Genomic DNA, 21600 nt, shown 5'->3' with positions numbered 1-21600 from the left:
GATTGTAACGCAGGTGACATTACTATTCAGTAGCTCGGCATAAGAAATCATGACTAAGTCACAATTCGTATTTCCTTTGTATTTTTACAGCGGTATTGAATAACCGCACTCTACGTTTACATACCACACTAAGAGGATTACTCTACCCCAAACTGAAATAAGCATAAGACTCCTTTAATGACGTATTTGTCTCGAGCGTGATTGTGTTCAAGATAATCCAGATTACAGATTAATAGGATTCCTCCCTGGAGGTTAAAAAATCAGAGGGATGTCATTACAAGCGAAATGATTGGAAGTGCTCCGTTTCACTATTATTCCTTGGGCGGTTCCAACGATCGGTATTAAATATTCTATCTGTAAATTATTTTGTATAAATATGAGGTATTAACTGCTATCGATTTGTGGTTTTTCTTTGCGATCGTTTCGCAGATAGAGACTCGTTTTTGTATTGAAATAATTTTAAAAGTAATATTTATTACTTTGTACGGTCGGGTTTTTAAAGCATTGAACACATTGCATTGTTGGAACGATGTTTTAAAATAAGTTTTATGTGTTCGTATGTTTGTTTTATAAGACTTTTAATAAATAAAAACATAACCTATGTAGGTAATGCATACCTTGCAGGTAACCGACTCCACGTCTATACGTTGTATGACATAACAATACGTATACGTTGTTGGTATGACGTTTAACTGACATTCAACCTTAGGGCGGTAAAGTAATATTGCCCACAGTTGGCTATAGTTACGTAAGTACATAAGAGTACACAAAGCCGCCGAAGAAGGATTGCGTGTCCAAAGAAGATTTCTTTTTGTTTACCCAAAACTTTCGCTTGGGTAGCATGAATAGTGGAGTAGGTTGCCAGTCCATCAACGGCGTGTACTTTAGCAATTTGTTTACTTCACTTAATTATAACAAATTGCAGCGAAATGATTAATAGTTTGTGTCGTTTTTAATTCCAAGAGAGGGGTGAATTAAGTCTGAGGAAATTACTAGAAAAACAGCCGGGCATCATATTACTTCTGTGATATTTTTCCACCGAATTCCGGGGTGTCCGTGGTTGCGGAACGTTCGTATTTCCCTTTATTTTTGTGGTCGCCACAGAGATTAATGGCTGTCGTGATAGAAACCGCCGAGAAACAATATTCGGTGCCCGATTTTAACATAAAACCGGCAAAATATGAAATTCTGTTGAAAAGAGATTCATTTGTTTTGATTGAATATACAGTATGTTACAAAACAATGTGTTATATCTACGGTTGTTCGTCGGTTGTGTTACTGGGAAAAAGGAATCAGAGCGTGGTTGTACTGAATAATTGGCTAGTGGCTGTTTAATTAAGTTTGCGTTGTATAGATGGATGTCAGATGTAAAGTTGTTAATTTCGAACGAATATTATTACTCGATGTTTCTATTGAAGTCGGCTCTCGAAGCAACCATGATTAGCGTCCAATTAGTCTCGAAGTGGTCGGCCCGCCCCGTAGCTCGAAACATATTCATCCCACTGTGTGTATTATGGCTACTTACTTGCTGGATTGTGTGGAACCGCTAACGTTTGAACCCGCCTGCCCTTAAGACTTACAGTTATCTATGTATTGTAGTTAAGTGCTCTTACTCTTTAATCCAGGCTTAGGTTATACTAGGAAATTCAACTTTAAGTTTATCCTCTACATAAACTACGCAAACATAATTATTTTATAAGAGTTATTCAGAAGTGGCGTTATTAGTTTTCAGGCTTTTTTCCTTTTTTATATACTGAGAATGCTTGAGGCTATTACAACACGTTAGTATTATAAATCTACCGTTAGCTTTAAATCCAAATGTTGTTCGGTAGACGTCAATTAATTGAAAATACATACACACGTTACTTTCGTTCCTAGAAACGTACAGTTCTGAGTAATAAACATATAAATACAATTTATTTGAAAACGTAATATTTACTTTAGTACGCACGACATAATTTAAATATAAGGCTAACGTATAATACGTATGAATAACAAAGTAACACGAGCATGCACGCGTCAGTGCATTCAAACAGGAGAACTCCGAAACAATAAGAAATACTCGCGTGTAAGCTGATTACGTGGTCTCCAGTTTGTATAAATAACATAATATTCCGTATAACTCCGTATAATGTTAGAATAACACAACTTGTTATATCTGCGGATAATAAAGTGTCAGTCGGGAACTCTTTTCATTACATTTTTTACTGGAAAAGCTCGTGGAGCCATTTACGTGAGGTACATTGTTATCAGCACACATTGTCAAAGAGGCGTTTAAGCCTAGCCCTCAATGAGTAACGCGTGGGTACACACCACAGCCGAGGATAACGCGCTCAAATATCACGAGTACAATGCGCGAAGAAGAATGTGCTAACATTAAAAACATTTCAATGATGGTTGAGAGGACCCGTTTAAATAAATTGTAAATATTTTTCACAAAAACTTTACGATAACTTTTACGCAATTATATTAGAAGCATTTAAAAATGTATTTTTTCATGATTACTGAAATTATTCCTGCATATATGTGTTAAAAAGAATAATCGCACGCGTAGTATATTCGTTACCATCTGGCGTAGCAAAGTTGTAGCGATACGCGTAGCAATCTTGTAGCCATAAACGTAGCGCAGTCGTAGTTCGTAGCATGCGTGCTACGATGTAGCTACAAATTTTATTACAGATCGCTAGTTGTGCGTGTACAAAAATTGCTAAAGTGATGAAGTCAATCTCAAACTGTTATTATTAATTCAACAAAAAGTAAGGCCATATGAAAATATATGAAAGGGAAATAATGTTACGTAAGCGAACGTCACTGTTAAGTGCCCATTTCACTTTAAAAGCACTTTAATTTATTTCGATCATACGTAACGGCTTTTAACTTATATCAATAGCTCTCTTTCATTCCATAATATTCGGAAATGAACATAATACCGATTTGAAACGATGATTATCTAAACGACGTTCAAAATTTGTTTTTAATACCATCGTGAGTTAACATTAATTTTGCTGAAACCGCTGTTTTATTGAGTGGTACACTCGAAAAGATGGAAATTAATTTATCATTAGTAATAAACACGCAGAGTTCAGGAGTCTGGGAATGTTTAAATAAGAGAGGGAGAGAGAGCGCGAGAGTTAATCAGTGGGAAATATAAGAGGCGTAAGAAATAAAGTAGCACCAAGTTGGGACAGTTTGACAAGGCGAGCGGCAAACGGCGCGCGGCGGCCCGCACTCTGCCGAGTTCCCAGCACAAGTTGTGGCGACCCGGGCACCCAGCACCCTGTACACCCCACCGGCACTCATTCACGTTGATACGAAAAAAATAAGCTCCCCGTTCAGTAACAACACGCGCAACTTGAAAATTAGGTTGGAACTGTGTTGAGCTGACTCCATAACAAAATCATAATGTAATTTGTCAAGTGTCACGGGAACGCGTACACCTCGCGAGGGAATAACCACTCGAGGATTATGGCAGAGGCTATGATTCAGGCTCATATTGATGATATCGGTTCTACGAAATTGGCCTGATTCAGCTAACGAAATTTACCTTCATTGTCTTATTACATTTAATCTACTTTATATTCAGGACACGGTGTACCTTTTAAAATAATCCACTATAAATATCTTTTAAGTCGTTCCTAAACATTTTAACGACTTAATATTCTTAAAGAACAATCTATACAGAGGAGAGACCAATTAATTTTACTAAAAATATAATACCTTCCCACCTTAAACTTGCAAATGTCTCTTTGCGACTGAGATGAGAAACTTTGGAATTTTTAAATATTCATACGTAATTTAAATATAAATAACAGCCTTATGTAGATTTGTTGGTTATTCTGATATAAGATGACTTTCCACAGTTTTAATATTTGTTTTGTAGTTTGTGAAGGGTAATTACAATTTGTTATGTCTAGTTACTGGAATGTTTAAACTTTTACACAGATGAAGTTGAGAGTACCTATCCTCTACCGCTGTGTTGTTACAACTTGTTCATGAAATTATTATTGTTATTATTTTACAAGTGCCGTTAACAAGTTGTTATAGGCTTTGTAAATATTATTCTGTAGTGTGTGTAGTGTACTATGTAGATAGAGATTTTCCATTATTACGAGACGTCGTTGGCCGGTCTCGAGCAATAAGCATGTAGGACAAGCGAGGGTGTGCGGGGAGTGCGGGGCGTCGGTGTGTCGGACTCTGATCGTTTACGTCACGGCGAATTAGCGAGACAATCACTCAACGTGACGCTGTGGCTCGAGCGGCCCTGCGGACGCAAATGGAGGACTACACTCCAGACGAGTGACCCTCCAGCTAAGGTTGACCCAAATGTGTCCTGACCGACACCGACGCCTGTGTCATCTGGCAAACGCTACCAGTTAGCGATATCTGGCTCCACAATTACAGCTCATCAATTAGCCAAGTCGACACTCGGCAGATTACTATTTATTTAGTTCTTGCAAGGCACTCTATGCTCATTACAATGATTCAGAACGCGCCGAGGTCTTCATTTATTAAATTTTGAAAAGCTGTGTAATTTTCTATGCTGCGAATAGGAATTAAGAACTTTAACATATGAACTATATCCGAAACTGTATATGTAGGGCTTTTAACGAGCGACTATTTAAACACACGAGTGGTTAGAGGCACGTAGTAATTTATCAAGCATTTCAGAGGGTTCCTTAATTTATTCCGTTGTTAGCCGCGTTGACGTTGGTTTTATCTTCCATTAGCGGTGGCGCTCGGAGTGCGCTGCTCTGCTGAATGTAATCGCGCAAGTTAAAGATGAGAGAAGCAAAAGACGTCTACAATTAAAGCATGTTATTAATGCTTCGGCTGCAGAATTAATTAGAGCAAAGCGCCCGATAGTGCGCAGCTGGATGATTTATGACGTTTATTCGAAAAGATACAGATCCGAGGATCGAGTTAACTCAAGATAAAGTAACCTTATGATTTACGACGTTCAAAATAATACTGCTAGCACAAAGGAATGAGCTCGCATTCTAACTTACCTCTATTCTTAACAATTATAAAGATTTATATTCCAGGTAATGAATAAAAATAGCGAGGTGCAGCAGAAATGAGTTACTGTGTTGCCTGTCAACAGTTCTTAGAGGTTGCACGTACTAACAAGCACGCGAACTGTTACTTCATCTCTTACATTAAGTTTTTTACATTAATAGAGTGGTCAGCCGCAGGTTGTGGGGAGGGAACGAAGTTAACTATAAAGGCATAATATAATATTCAAACATAATTTCATCTCATTCGTATTAATAGCCAGTAATGAATAGTCTAGTTTGATCAGAGTGATCCATTCATAAAATATGAGAATTGGGAAATACAACAAATCTATAATTTAATATCAGATTGACGTAATTGAGGTTAGGTTAGCTCGTAAAATACGTAATTTATAGACGGACCCCAGAGTACGCAATGTGATAATAAACGACGAATTAACGATCGCATCATTATTTATAATACTGAGGTTCGAGGCCTAGATTTTAATTTAGTCAACCTCATAATTTATTTAGCAGGTTAAGGACGTAGGTTAAATGAATATTCTCACGTAGCACTGTAATTGTTAAGCGTGCATAATTACCCGCATATGGTTAGTTCAATCTGCGAATTAGAGGCCGGAATAGTGTTTGTATGTCTCATAACTCATTACCTGTGACAAGCAGCTCGCGTGCAGCGGTGAGGGCGCACCGCGAGGAGCGCACCATGTTTCCTGACGTTTATATTTAATATAAATACTTGTGCACGGTGGACGGGGCGAAGAGCTCAGACGGCGAGCTTCTCATTACCGTCTGTAGTGCTCGCGAATAATAACGTGTGCGGTTATATGAGTTTGGGAATGACATCTAATTAGTCATTGTGTTCTCTCGCCGCCTCGTCGTGATTGCTTTATTACAAGCGTCTGCTACGTCGGAGAAATGAAAATATTCTTCCACGTTTGTGCTTTCTATATTCTTTAACATAATAATAATTGATCGCTGGCATTTACAAACTACGCTCGAATGTATTTCGGCAATAAAAATAAAACATGACGATTCGTGCTGTAAACCTTGAGCGGCGAGGAAATTTTATGTGGTAAATTTTGCGTAGTTAAAGTCCCACGCAGTAAAATGATAATTCTTTTACGACAGTTGTTGTAACTTCTTGATGAACTACTGATTGTACATTGGCCAAATTGTGTTTATCTGTACGAACAATAAACTCGTAATATTGCTTAATATCGAGGTGTGTGAGTGATAAAGTTGGCATGAAACTTTAAGACATTAAACCGACCGTGTGTTAGAACAATTAGAAGATTTATGGAAGCATGAGGAAGTCCATATGTTCGTATAAATCTTAAATCTGTGTGTAATGTTCTGAGAGGGGCGATAACTAGCGTCATCAGTCAAGTTACTATGAGCTAGCAGCGCATTGTTAAGCTTCGACATTCATTATGGTAAATCAATAATGAAGATGGCGCCGTCTCGTATAGAGCTGTCACAAAACAAACGGATGACATCTATGATTTGCTAGTTTCATGGTAGTTAGTAAAAAACATTCCAACTGTATTCTAGTTTTCTTAATTATTCTCGAGTAAATTGACGATTGTTAACGCTTTCAGTGTACAACTTTAATTATGTCTCAAGTGCCAGTAACTTAGATTACGGACTCAGCAAAGTTGTCGGGCGCCAGAAATGAGTATGGTTGTTGGGTAGAATACTTTACAAAGACCTTTACTATTATTAAGCAGTTTAGATGGCATTGTGAGAATATAATAGAAAGGACCCCCAAATTGGGGTAGTTAATTTTGTAGGGTCTAGCCTAGCCTTGTAGACCTATTTTAGGCTTTTTTTAACATTATTTACTTTCCCTTTATATTTCAAAAGATACTGAAATAGGTTTGTGTCGAGTTTATCAAAATTTATGAAAATAGGGTTTTCATTGATAACGGAGATAAGCCTTTAAATGTTTTTTGTTCTTAATTTACCTTTCAATAGTCGAACGTAGTTTAGTTTGTCTGAGAGTACACGTTGAACGTACGTGTTCAAGTGCCAAACTCTTATTTTCTGGTAGCTTGCGCAGCACATTGTATGAAATTGCCCCCAAACGTAAGTTTGTCTCGCAATAATTTGTAACATGATTTGAAATTCATGATTTTCGGATTTATTGCCACACTTGTGCCAAGAGACCCCAGTTTGTGCCAAATTCTAAGATTATAGGTCATTTCAAAGTACCCTAGCGGTTTGACGATCAGCCTGAGTGTACTGTTGTAAGGAAAGCTTGAAACCGTCTTTTTATTGCGAAATTTTATGAAGCCATTGACTTTACTCGTGTTGGATACAATTTGGTAAAGAACTGCACATTTATAGATACTACAAAGACTAAATTCACATTGGGTTGCGCAAACAGTCGTTAGAAGTATTAAACCGTATTTAAGTGTGTTATAATAAATGTACATAAAGTTTAAATATAGCTTGAAGCCTGCATGGACTTAGAAAACTATATAACACAGATCTGGACTAGTTTCAGTCGATTTACACAAACTACTAAGCGTGGTCAATCAATTGTATGGCGGATGTAATCATCCTTAAGCGTAATGGCTCGAAGTTACGGACAACATCTCAGCCTAGACAACGGCACTTATTCCCAGACTCCCAGTGTAATGACGCGGCTAATTGATCTACCCACGACACTTATTAACTGATTATTCAACATCTGTTGCTTAATCTGTCGTGAACAAAAATATCGTCAAAATAACTTTTTATTGTAAACGACCGATGCCAGCTTTGTCCGTGACATTCTACTTACCGCAAAAAATCCATTAACTCAAAAGAAAAATAACTTTCGATTTAATTTTTCGGCCGGACCTTTTTTGGCATTCAAATTAATAACTCACGTTGAGCCGCGCGACATGTATTGTATCAAATTCGCTTCATGAAAACTATTTTAGAGAACCACTTCAACTAACTTATGAGTCGTTACTTGGAAACATTTCTCAGATACGGTTCACTTGATTAACGAGCCGAAGTTCTTTAGAGTAGCTGCCACCTAAATCAATCTAAACCTAGATCTATAGACATTATTAGAAACTATTAGTTGGATCACAAAGAAACAAGTCGAGCGTAAGCTATTTATGTTTTGCTACGTTGCCGCTATATTAAAAGACGGCAAACGACCGTTTCGCAAACAAAAATATTTTTACACGTTGGCGCTAGAACAACCCTGCTGCCGCACGTACACACGCAATAAACCTGCGCGTTATCTTTAAAAATATATTTACTGTTCCTTGGCGCAAATAGAGTCATTATTTAAAATGAAACCATATTTCAGCCCGGAGTGTATGCAGAACGATTACACTGGTCCGGTTACAATGCCAGATAAAATTCTAATTTGTTATGAAAATGTAGTGAGGTATCTCTATCTACCAACAGTTCTCGCTTAATTTTCCGAGGAAAGAAACGGAGGCAGTTTGAAAGCAAGATTGAATCGGTACGTCTCGGCGGCATCTGTTGGGGACGGAGATTTTAATACGAAAGAATGCAGCAGTAAGCGCCCGCGGCAATACTAAACGGCACTATGCGACGCGATTACAACAAAACCCGATTCGAATATAATAATATTACGTCTCTTTACTTTGCCTTTATAAAGTAGCTCAATAAACCAGCCGTATTGACCTTTGAAACATTGAAATTCTATTCAAGTGCGACCGAGGTCATTACTTAAACTTTGACACTACTAACTTGAACGATTTCACGAAATTAAATTCATGAAATTGGTACTCGTGAAATTGAGTGGATCTCGATGTTCTCAATGTTTTTTTATTTAGCTGTAACAAGTAAGCCAGTGGGATGAGATGTTATGTTACATTTTCCCTTTGTCTTTACGACAGAACGACCGCGATGTTTACGATACGGCACAATACAAAGCCGGTTGGTTTGCACGAGGATCCATTTCTAAATAGTTACCTTACTGACGTCACGAGATAACTTGCAAGTTGATACAAGATTCGTATTGTACGAGCGTCGCGCCATATGCAACTGCAACTTTGTTTATTGTCCAATGACATCACTAGCTTAGCGGGTGTCATTTATTCTTGGTAATATGCGGAGTTGCGGAGTTGCGCCACACTTGGAAACGTTCTAACACTTCACAATACAGCTACACAATAACTACTTGTGAGTTTGTGTACCAAAGACACGCTTAGTTACACTTTTGTTTGAGCACATACGTTTATCTGCCTTTCTCGCCAAAGTTAATTTCGGAAAGAAAATAACAATAAGATTTTTCTTTTATTTGTTCAAAATCTAATATGGATTCAGCCGCTGGGCTCAGTGTATATATAAGCTCTTTGTTACTTTTGTCCCTACACGGAGATAATCTAGATACATAGGCACCCTCATATTATCCTATTCAGTTCATATCTTCGATACTATAATCTTATAAAATATCATCATTAAATACGAGATGAAAATAAGAATAAATATATTTTTTCATAACAGCCTAACATTTTTTTTTAGGTTTATAACAATTAGATGTAAATGTATTTGCTGTTTAGAATAAAGTAAATTATTCAATTGATGGTAATAGCATAACAAAAGGAAAATACTTAATAAAAGTAGACAGAAGTAATAATAAAAGATTGAAAACACTTTCGACTGAATATTAGAGAGCTCTTAAACGTTTGTAGGACCTACGGCTACGTAAGTTTTCTAGCGACGAAAAGAATTTATAACTTCTAGAGAACGAGATCTTGCTCTATCATCAATTATACCTACCAGCTCAAGTAATTCAAACAACTGCTCCAGAATCATTTTAATAAAGAAACGGTGGCCAGAGTTTTAGGTTTTAAACTTGGAACCGCAATTCTATAATACTATTTGTCTTTTATTTAACTGTACACCATCAGGGATAGTTTCCAAGCCAGAGTGACTCAATTTAATTAAAAAAATGGCCGCCGAGATAAATCTGTTTCAAAAACGGTTTTCTGTGCGCCGACGACACAAAAAATAAAATTCAATTTCATTATTGAGTAGCACTTGGTGAAAACAAACGACTGGACATCAGCGACCCCAAAAGATTTACGATGTAGCAAGAGAAAATTTTATTATACTTTCAATTCGTACCAACCTACAAAATAGTCTACCGGGTGATATAAAATACTACGGCCGAACTAGCTCTACCTGCGTAGTATTTTCATCACGGCCAGATTGGCAGTAATATAGAGCATTACCCATCTTGAGTTAATTATATTATCAAGTCAGACAATTTGCGTCAGTAATGTCATTATGAAAAGGTAGGGAAAGGTTGTGAGTTTAATAAGGACCGTATTAGAGGGGCGACACAGGAATGGCGCGGCGCCGTGTAACAGCGCTGAGCGAAGGCAAAATTCTCTGATATAATGTATCGCAGCAACTGTGCGAACTCATCGATCAAACGAAAGCGCTACAGTTGTTAGCCTGTGACGTCGTACGTAGGCACACTTCTCGCTTCTCGTGTGAAACTTTCGTGTTCAGCGTTCGAAACTGGTTCTCCACAGCCCGATGACACTGTCGATGCTAGCAATATTCATAACGTTGAGTCTACTTGGCACTACGAAATAATAACGGTAGCTATAAACCGTCACAACTTGGATAACCAATATACGTGCAGTGCCATGAGTAACATCATATTTTCTCATAACACGTTCCGGAATAGTTTTGCATTAATTAAGAATCAATATACTAATGGGAAAGTATCTATTTACGATTAATTAGAACATTGATAAACAGAGGCTTTACAAGCTCTTCCATTTTCAAAGTGAGCCAATAAAATATTTGCTTTACTTTTACAAAGCCGGTACTTTGATAATGTTTACGTTACATTATCCTTTCACAAAATATCAGTATCAGTATAATGTGTCCCCTCTCTAATTTGGTGAGTAAAAGCTTATAAAAATAGTGTATTCATTATACGCAAAGAGAAATTTCAAAACGGATTAAATCACGGCCACGTCCCCGGGCCGTTAAATAAATTTATAATTAAGTAACACGTAAAGCTTACTGAATGTACGCAGTATTATATTTCCAAACGAATGTCCTTCTCGGCTTTATTTACAAAAGAAAATGCTTATGCGGCTTATCCCAATGTAAAATTTATGTCTTTAATATCTTGAAAATGTCGTCGTGAGATATAAAATACACAGATTTGTACGCTGGTGTGTTTGTAGCCACGATTTTTATTTCCTCTTTTAATCCATTTGATCGTGAAATGATATTTATAGTTATTGTCAATAAAAAACTTCCTGGTCGGAAATGTGATCGATTTATGTTAGAGTTTCTACGGAGATAAAAATAAATCTGGGTTCGTGGCCATTGAGTCTTTGGTTTGCCATACACCCACTATAAAATTATATTTCTAATAAAATTAATACAGTCAAAAATGAAAACAAAATGTCCACACACAAGTCTTCTTATGCGTATCTATAAGTCTTACAAATTGAAACACAAATAGTCATCTAATTCGGGATTATGACCCGAAAAACCCTCAACAGTCAAAAAATAGGTTATTACGAGGTAATTTCAGTCCGGAAACTACAACAATGCTTACTTTTTAATAACAATAATAACTACATCAATTTCTTAGATCGACTTAAAAGAATGCGGACAAAGCGTCAGCGGAACAAAGCGTGTGAACAATGGCTAAAGAAAAATACATACCAAGTACAAAATGCTTTGTCAATCCAGCTTTTAGCGAAATTCATTCAAAAAGATTGACTCTCATTTCAATTATGTTAAAGATTTATTATCGACGGCCAGCCACTTGCTTTAGAGGTTTCATAAGCTTGCCTAAATTAAAAAACCCCTTTCAATATCATTATTCAAAACTTCTTCCTTCTCATGACCTTTTTCCAAGTAGCTCGAGGTCGGCACTGAGCCTGAACTAGATTCAGCCTGATGTCAGTATTTTACGAACCGAGATCGACGGTTTTACGTACTTTCCGAGTCACGGGTGATACATCGCCATTCTCTTGATACGGGACTACAACTGATAATTTATTTACAAAAACCCCGAAATTGCATTCATAAAACCCGACAAAATTCTGTTTTTATATTTTGAGAGAGAATCCGAATATTGTGGAAGTAAGTTGTGAACATAGCGAGCATGATTGAAATGTCATTTTTATTGATTTTATCGGTGCACGTTCCGAGCATTATTCCCGTGAATAAATGAAGCTCTTACAACTTTATTACATTGATGAGAATCTGGTATTAAGCAGTTACGGGACAATCAACGTCTCGGTTCGATTTCAATAAATGGTACAAGATTGAAACCCTCTATGTATACGGCGCAGCGCTCAGGTGAGGTGTATTATGAAGACGTTCGTACGCAATATCTCCTTTACCGAGTTATTTTATTCTTCTCGTAGCTAATACCATTCGATTACAATCCATGTGTAAGGCGGAATATCTTTGGGACACAGCGAATGATTTTCTTTGTACAAAGTTAAGCGGAACTTGATCCGATGGCATAAAATATAGCGGCCATGTGCGGGACTTTTTGTTTTCTTTTCGATGTTCTTTCCTTGTTGCAGTGTAGTCTCGTATTAGGGTCGTCTCCTATATTTATTATATAAACACGCCACTCGCTATATTGGTTATCGTGGGAGAAGGGTTGTGTGTACGTTTTGTGAAACGTTTGTTTATAACTTCATACAAGATTTATGTAACAGCTATGTACTTACATTCATCGTGATCTTTGGCGGTGACGGTGAGTACGGTGTGTTGGATGTCTTCATTTTCGTCGACCTCCGCCTCGTACAGCTCTTTGTCGAAATACGGTGGGTTGTCATTCTTGTCAGCGATCCCGATGCGGATGAATTTAGTCACTGGAAAAAAGAAGCCGACGTCAGGTACACTGTACATATTGGGGGACACTCATCGCGACAACACTATAGAGAAGGCACTCGTATCTATATGTAGGTAGAAATATCGGAGCTCGCTTGTTTGGCTATAAAATAAAATGATGTATTGCGCGAGAACAGAGGAAACCTTTCAGTGCGAAACTGACATTACGTATAGGGCGGGTGCGCTCTGAATACAAAACTATTGAAACATTTTATGAAATACAATTTAACATCAATAATCAGTCAATCAAGAGTTTATTTTTCAGGGATTTTATTACGTTACTTTTGCCGTAAAAGCAATTTGTCCAAAAATTTACCATTATTACGCACAAATAATTTCGTGTAATGGCAAAAGAAATGGCAAACAGCGAACAAGAACTTGTTCACGAATCACTGGTTATCATCTGAGGTCTCTCGCTTCAATAGATAAGTAAAATTAAAACTTTTTATTACGAATACAGATAAATACAAAAAAAAATGGATAATAAGTAACTATTAATCATTAATTATGTTGTTTTAGATTTCCGAAGGATCCAGAAATAAAAGGAAAATGATCGAGATGACTGGAAGACAAAATTGGTTTCCTGCCACTAACTAGGACAATTTGTTTGGACCATGTTGTACAACAAGATATTATATTATGAGTATAACCGAAAAAAAATGCGCAATTTTTGACTATAAATAATCAGTTACATTTCCAGATTGTGCAGGCAGAAATACCTAATAACGTTATGTAATATTGGCCACCATCTGAAGGGAAGTAACTTTGTTTAATGTTCAGTTTTATTTTCTATTTTTTGTAACATACGACTGTAATAAAAAAATACTTTTTATATAAAGTGTGATTTTTATTTTTTTTGTTAGAATACTACGAACGGCATGTGACTCTTTCCGAGTTATATGTTCTGAAATCAGTACGTCAACGTGAATTATGCACAGCTCTATGAATTTGTGGGCCTACGTGTATGAAACGTGTTTATATACTCGATAGACTCGCGATCTGAAGCCGCTTTCAAATTTGCCAGTCGTTGAATGTTAGACGAGTTTCGTTTGCAGGCAATAGAGGTGCATTTACAACTGACTGTTTATTAAAAACAGAAACGGAACATCGGCAATAGCTTTCACGTTTGACGTTCGTACAAAGCTTGTTCGAATTAGTACCTACCCCTTCTTACAATAAAGTCTGAATTCTTATCTTATCTACAGAAATGGGGACGGGTATAAGAGAGAATAACTGTACAGAGTCAAACAATAGAATCCTTTAATTTCCACGATTCCCAGCCCCGAGATGATATCGGTATATTTTTCAACTCCTCTCCGCTTCGTTCATTTCCGTTTTGACAGTCAGTCTTGTGTACACTTAAAACAAATATTTCTATTAGTTACTGTACAAAGTTCTGACAACGAAGTACATAAATAGATAAATATCGAACTCTCGAACAAAGTTGGAATGTCTTTGTTCAGGAGGACATTAGAATAAATCAGATTAAGTACTTATGCAATTAAAACATCTAGATGTATTAGTATAAATGAATTTGATCTTGTTCTTTTTGAAAGCTTCTGTAATAGAATCCTAATTGGACGACATCAAATGAACTCTAAGCGAGTACTCGGGAGAAATCGTATCTAAAAAAAACGAATTCTAGACGGAAATTGCTTTCGTTTGAGGCGCACTCTAACAATGATAAATTAGGACCCCTCCGGGCAAAATGTCCGGCGGCTTTATTAGCAAACATACGGAGGCTTTTAAGCCAAGCTACAGTAATCTAGTCTTTATCTCCAGTGACGTAAAGCCGCTGGTGACATGGAAAACAATGGAGGTGCCTACCGACCTGCCGCTTACTCCGACTTCATCTGTTACGAATTGGTGACAAAGCCTCGAAGGCACCCAACTAATGCAAAATTACAAATCAAATTACATTATGTAACTACAAATATTGTTTGAACTCACAACTTGTGTTAATGTTAGTTCAACGATAAACTTTGTTATTAGGTCAGTCTATTTGTACGTCTTCTTCAATATAATTTCGATTTGATCAAGCCGAAGCCCTTTTATAAACATTTATGTAAAATCTAGAAGTTTAAATTAACAAAACTTTGTGTAATTTATAGTTCCTTTGTTTATCTTTTTGATTTTGAAAGTGCCTAAGATATTATAGTGTATTGACATTAAAATCGTTTCGTTTTCATATTGAGAAGGTACTTAAGTCCGATTTTGTCTGTAATAAATCTTAGAATTTTATGTCATTTAAAGCAGTTACTTTATTATAATTTGACAAAGTGCCGTATGCCGTAGTTAAAGGACATGACGTTAAATTTTGAATTGAATACTAAATTAGAATGTTCGGGAAGTTTGTCGAAGAGTCGTTACGTCAAAGCGGCGGTGTGCTCGGAGCGTAATCCCTTACTACCGCTTAGCGGATGACCATGAAACACCGCACCGCTCTCTCTTCCTGTTAAAGCGGAGTTGAATTAGACTGCTATAAAAACTAATCAGGGACACTAAGAGCGGTCTAACGATGCCGAAAGCGACTTTTTGACAAACACGCGAGGGGCGGTCTGCGCCAAACTTCGGCGGGACAATTTTGTTAGCGAACTTTTCTGTCAACGGTCGCATAAAACGAAACCGAAATCATCCAGTTATAATTAAATAACGTCGACTCGATAAAATCAATATACTTTTTACTCTTCAGTGTACGTTTTATTTGAAATTGAGTTTTACTGTCTTGTTTGTGTTTGCGCGAGGAAGCTTCTAGATAGCGAAATTGAAGTTTCAATAACATAATAAATGTGGGAACTTAATTTTGAATTAAGTGAGGACTAATTGACTTTACACTGTTATGATAGCGAAGCTGTGCCAACGTAAATAATGTAGAGCGGGGAACATCTCTTGTGAGGAACACATTACACTGCTTCCGCATGTTGATTTACAACATCCGTGGGAACTCCCTTGTTTTTCTATCGTTCCCAAATAAACATGGAAATTACAATATCGATTATATTATATAGGTACTCTGAACAGTTTGTGAAATTGATTTGATTGGGTACATACAATTCCGAGATAGTTTATAAATCTTAAAATGGTACACTCTGGATAAGCTTTGCCTTTCGATTGGCAATCCGTTTGATCAATCGCATAGGTTCCAACATTAGTATTCCCCTTGCACAGCAATCAAACGCAGCGGTACAGCGGCGTAACGAGCTTCCTACAAACTATATCCAGTTACCTACAAGTACCGCGGCATCAGCGGCCGCATTCATACAGCGTGCCCTAAGGGCACATTCACACAAGCTAAACACGTGTTATACATGTCAAGTTTTTGACTAGTGTACACTAGTGAGTGTTTATGAACCTGTTCTCATCTTCATTCTGTGTAATGACAAACAGCCGCAAGCCCTTGTCGGAGTGACGCGAACGGGGCGCTACGAGCCGCCCACTGTAACAACCCTCTGACATTCAGCGTCTCAACATAAATTAGGGCAATAAGCAATAACCACTTAATGCTATGTCGAAGAAACACGCATTATGTTGCTAACAATAATCATTACAAATGAGAAGTGGTCCGTGTGCTGATATTTATGTAACAAAGGATCAACACCAACAAAAACATGGCGTATTTACAACTTGTGGCTTTGTACGCGAATCATTTAAATATTACTGGATAATAGTTGTTAGGAGTTTCGCAATTACAATTTCAAAGTTCTAGTGCCCAAAAAGGATATACATCAAACTGTATTTACTAAAACTAAGCTGCAAATACATTTGCATAATCTCGAAAGTTCACGCAAAACAGAAGGGGACTCGACTACAAATAAGTTGGGATTTTTGTAACTTCATAGGCTCAATAACACATAAATCAAATATCACTCTATTTTACATTAACATATTTAGTTTATACTTTAAAACATGATTACAAAGACGGTTCTGGTTACGCTGTAACAGACCGCACCCTAAATCTACTTACTGGCCATTTTCTAATTAGGTGGGGTAAGTAGGTGTGTGCATTTAGGTTAGCATACTATTTCACCGGTCCTAAGATAACGATTTGAATATTGTATGAACCGGGCTGGTTCATTAAAAATAGCCGGCCACCGTTGTCCGAGGAGCTTATCTGCAGGACACATTCATACAGCGGTGTGCTGATAATGAAATTCTTTATCAAGAGGTGCACGGAGTGGCGGGACGTGCCTTTACGCCGCGCCGTCGGGGCTGGCGGAAGGTCGAGTGCCGGATTATGGAAACAAAGTAGATACGACGCTCAGTATCGGCAGTCCTTCCAATTTTTGGTCATGTACGACCTTTGGAATCCCTTCAAGAACATAAACTTCACTTATATGGCTACGAGAATGGGTTGGAGAAAAAAGGTTAATACGAAAACTGTGAGCAGTGGACTAGCAACCTGTTACAATGAATGCCTTATTAAACGCATTTCGTTTATAGCAAGTATGTAGCTATACTATAAGGAACGAGAGCGCTGCGGGTTAGATCCACTTACTGACCAAGGGAGGGTTAATAGAGTTTTGATCCGTAAGAAATTGTGTTCGCGAACTACAAGAAACAGTCCTTTGTCTAAGTAGTTTTAAAACAAAGTTCTCTTTGTAATAAGCAAAACAAAGGTAAGATTTGTATTTAGCCGTCGCCAGCCGTAACAAATACGAGTTCGGACCGTCCGTCTTGTCCGATTACTGACTAGAACAACGGGGCCCCGAGTCGCGCCTCGAATCCGTAAAAATCCAACGTCCCTTCTGCAATCGTCTTATCTGATCTGCCCGAACTACTTTGGAAGATAAATGGGGATTGTTCTCTTTCAGTGAAACCGATTGAAAACCAGTGCTAAATTTTAAAATCTATTCTTTGGTGCGATAAATTCAGGGTATTTTTGGGATCTTCAAAAAAGAATAGCTTTAATAAATATTCTGGTATTTTATAGAGATTTATGTTGAAAGTAAACGCAGTAGTGAGAACAGATTTTATACACTTATAAAGATTTTTCGAGTATCGAAACAGGTGAATCTTTCAGTAGATTTAACTCCACATTAATAACCTGAACGTTGAACTCTCTTGAATAAAACCCCGGACTAGGTCCTTCATTTTTCTAGGAATAAAAAGGGGTAGTACGTTTTTCTTTGTTTTACTCCGTGCACATGCATGGCGTTCATTACTCCGATTCCAGTTTCAATTATTAGTAGGAACGGGATTTTTGCGAAGCTTTCGATCGTTTCAGCGGTTCGCTTTTTGCGTTAAACGGTGTGTATCGTAATGGTCTCGGAAACAATAAACTACGAACGGTATAGCTTTGCGATTTTACACATAACATAAAGCTATGTCCACGCGAGCATACGTATAGACAGATACGCTCACAGAATTGGCAAAATGGCGTACAATAAATCAATCTTTGGCTAAAGTAATTGGTGGCTTGGACGCAAACAAACTATTAAAGTTGGCCACGGCGTCCATATGTATTTTTATTTAGTTCGGATGAGAGGGAGACCACCGCCTCACTGTCCCCATTTATCCCCACACCGCAACATTTAACGCTTTACAACTCAAAACGGGTCAGCCAAGTTTAATGGATGAGTGTAAAATTCCTTAATTGGATTCATTGACGAGGTGTGCCACGACAGTTTGTCATTGTCTTTGAGCTGAACTACCGGTTAACCGAACTTCCCCAAGTAGACAAACTGTTTAAAAGCTAAGAGTTGGGACAGCCTTCAAGATATATTAGTTTACAACTTCAAATGGAAGCCATGAATTACCTTTCCGAAGTTTAATTATCTATGCCTCAACACTTTCGTGTAGGTATATTGCTATTTCTTTCTTGGAAATTATCCTATCACATACACACACATACATATATACGTGTGGAAAAGGTATACATGTCCTTATAACAAAAAAAGTAGATGAATATCACAAATCGGGTTTTGATTTCCCCGAGGAATGCTGCCGGTCGTATGTGTATGATCGCGGTCATTCCTGATACGCTACGAGATCGTTCTGAGAGTCTCGGCAGAAGCGTGACGCGGGTCTCTATCTGTAGATTGGCCGATACATAGGTAGGGGCAACTACCCAATTGCTAGCACTGCACCAAATTATCAGCACTCTGAATAAATCGACCAATTCTAAGGTTTTCACTTACTAATTTGGGTTTCCACACTTATAAATAAATAAATGTATGTTTTTGGAATCCTGCTATTGGGAAAATCATACTTTGAGACCTCAAATTGATGGAAATTATGTAAACAAACATTTGTGTCTTGCAGTTTCTTCTGTTTTTGCCTGTTTCTTGTGATCGCCGTTAAGGTCACGTGTTTACATTTTATGATATATCGTATCATTTACAAATTTAATATTGAAACTATTGATTTCTCTGATATTTGAGATAATTTTTGATGATAATCTGAAGAGTAGAATTTGAGGTTTTGGTGATTAATTGGTAAAATAGGTAGTGCTGATAAATGGATCGAATATTTTGTAAATTCTAAATTATCAGCACTGGTGATGATAAATGGAAAAAAGTACATAAATACTAATTTCATATTTTTTAATGTAAATTATGTTTATTTTATGCAAAGAATTGATTTTGCTTTGTAAAACTAGTTTATACCATCAAAATCCAAATGTTAGCATGGTGCTGATAATTGGATCAGAAGCATGCTGATAAATTGGTTTCCCTAGAATTTCATCATCTCTTCTTATTTCTTTCTATTTATTTTTTCTCTTCTTATTTTTTGTTTTATTACCAGTATTATTAGCAGAGATTTTGTAGATGGTATGCAAGCTACGACAACTTTAGAGATTATTTTAGTAGTGCGCAATTGGTATGTCTTGATAATCAACAATATTTACTAACACCAGTCAGATTACAGGACATTTTGATTACTGAAAAACCACCTGAACGGAAAGGTGTTAAAAAAAAGAGATTTACTTGGCCATCGTACGTAATCGTGCAATAGACCATCGTAATTCGTTATCATGAAATAGACTAAACAATTTAATACGAGAAATGTCAACAAAAGTAGGTATACTTGTGTTTTCATGCGATGGCCAAGTCAATCTATTTTATTTAAAACGTAAAATTAATGTAATATTGATATGATAACAATTTACATTATAACTTAAGACAGAAGGTCTCTTAAGTAGGGACTAAATAAAATAACCGACTTGGTATTACTTACATGGATCTCACATTTTTTTACGGTACATAATATGATGAGGTGCGCGACTTGGATTTTTTTACAGAATGTTTTTGATGGTATCTCACTTCTTTTTGTAGATTCAATTATTTCATTAAACAGTAAAATGTAACTGCATCAATAACTTTGTAATCTCATACATTTATATGGGTTTACAAAGTTATTGGTGTGATGAAATTGTAACTGTATCAATAACTTTGTAACCCCATACATTTTTATAGGATTACAAAGTTATTGATGCAGTTGATGTATCAAAAAACTGGACTGAATTTACAAAATATTTGATTTTTCCCCTGATTTAGGTACTAAATACTAATTTTATGCAAAAATTTTAAGCTTCTATGTCTGTTAAAAGTGCTTTTTACTTTTGATGATCTGTCAGTCAGTGACAAAATTTCGAAACTTTAACATGTTATAATTCTTAAAGTAATGGTTAAAATTTAATGAAAATTCAAATATACCATGTTTGTATAATGCCTGCTTAGGATTTGAAAATTCAGGCTTCTTGTTTTATCCACAATGAAGTTATAGGCGGTCGAAATTGGCCTGAATGGCTTCGAGAAAAGGATGGTACGGCCGAGACGCTTTTTTTGCTCGACTTATACAGATAAAAGTATTATTAGATTATAAGTAATTATTTTGTTACCTACTTACTAACTATGTAAAAAATAAATTAAAACAGGTTTTAATAATGTAACTAATTTTTTTAATGCAATTCCTAACAGTGATAGTGAGGTGCTGATAATTGGGTTGCTCTATGCTAGTAATTGGTGGAGATGGTGCCAGTAAATGGTGACAGACCCATTTTTTATTCTTACTTGTCTAAATAATCTTGGAGAGAGGTCAATCATGTTTTTCTTTTATTATTGTCTTCCTTATTAAATATTATAACTATAAAATTTACCTTAACGGGTGAAAGCCTTTTTTTCACAATAATAAATTGACTTAAATTAGGACTAACTCTTAAAGTGCTGATAATTGGGTAGTTTACCCTAAATGGAAAAAAAACAAGACATATTTACGAGGGACCGTAGTCTCACTCTCACGACGAAGGTACGCGATAAACCCAAACTGCTCCGACGACGCAATATTCGATTCAGGTCGATATAACTTCAAATAAATCGGCGAACTTCAACAATAAACTTACTCGCGTAGAGTAACGGTGAAGCGAATGATTTTAAAATGTCTTAAAATATCAAAGTTGTAGCTGGAAAGTTCAATATTTCTGACGTGGAGAAAAAACAATTTCCTCAAGGAAGCGGCAAGCAATCGAATAATATTCAGATGAGGATGCGAGGATATGAAAAATGTTATAGATTTATTTGCAAAGCAGCGCTGTGTCGTGGGCAGCAAAGAGTTATTATGATAATACAAATGCGTTTGACTTTAGCATACCAAACTATCCGTGGTTATCATATCAACTATTGGTTTGGTTAGACTGGGCATTGTATGTAAAATAATAGACATTGGGATATGCTGTTCTTGATTAATAATGTTCGAAACGTCAGACGTGTATTTATAGTGACACATATGT

General features: G+C 36.7%; 1 protein-coding gene across 9 annotated transcripts in view; it reads right to left on the bottom strand.

The window, feature by feature from the left end:
• LOC118273138 (neural-cadherin) overlaps positions 1–21600 on the bottom strand; it is a 281396-nt gene that overhangs the window by 39986 nt on the left and 219810 nt on the right. For all 9 annotated transcript variants that reach the window (XR_007705726.1, XM_035589941.2, XM_050696780.1 and 6 more), the window contains one exon: positions 12710–12853. Coding sequence is in view for 8 of the 9 variants with exons in the window: in XM_035589941.2 (XP_035445834.1) it covers positions 12710–12853 (144 nt within the window). In the remaining variant the exon portion in view is untranslated. The remainder of the gene's footprint in view (positions 1–12709; positions 12854–21600) is intronic.

This window comes from Spodoptera frugiperda, chromosome 1 (genome assembly GCF_023101765.2).
Source record: "Spodoptera frugiperda isolate SF20-4 chromosome 1, AGI-APGP_CSIRO_Sfru_2.0, whole genome shotgun sequence".
Lineage (NCBI taxonomy): Eukaryota > Metazoa > Arthropoda > Insecta > Lepidoptera > Noctuidae > Spodoptera > Spodoptera frugiperda.
The sequence above is the reverse complement of the archived record's forward strand: the minus strand, read 5'-3'. Positions and strand labels throughout refer to the sequence as shown.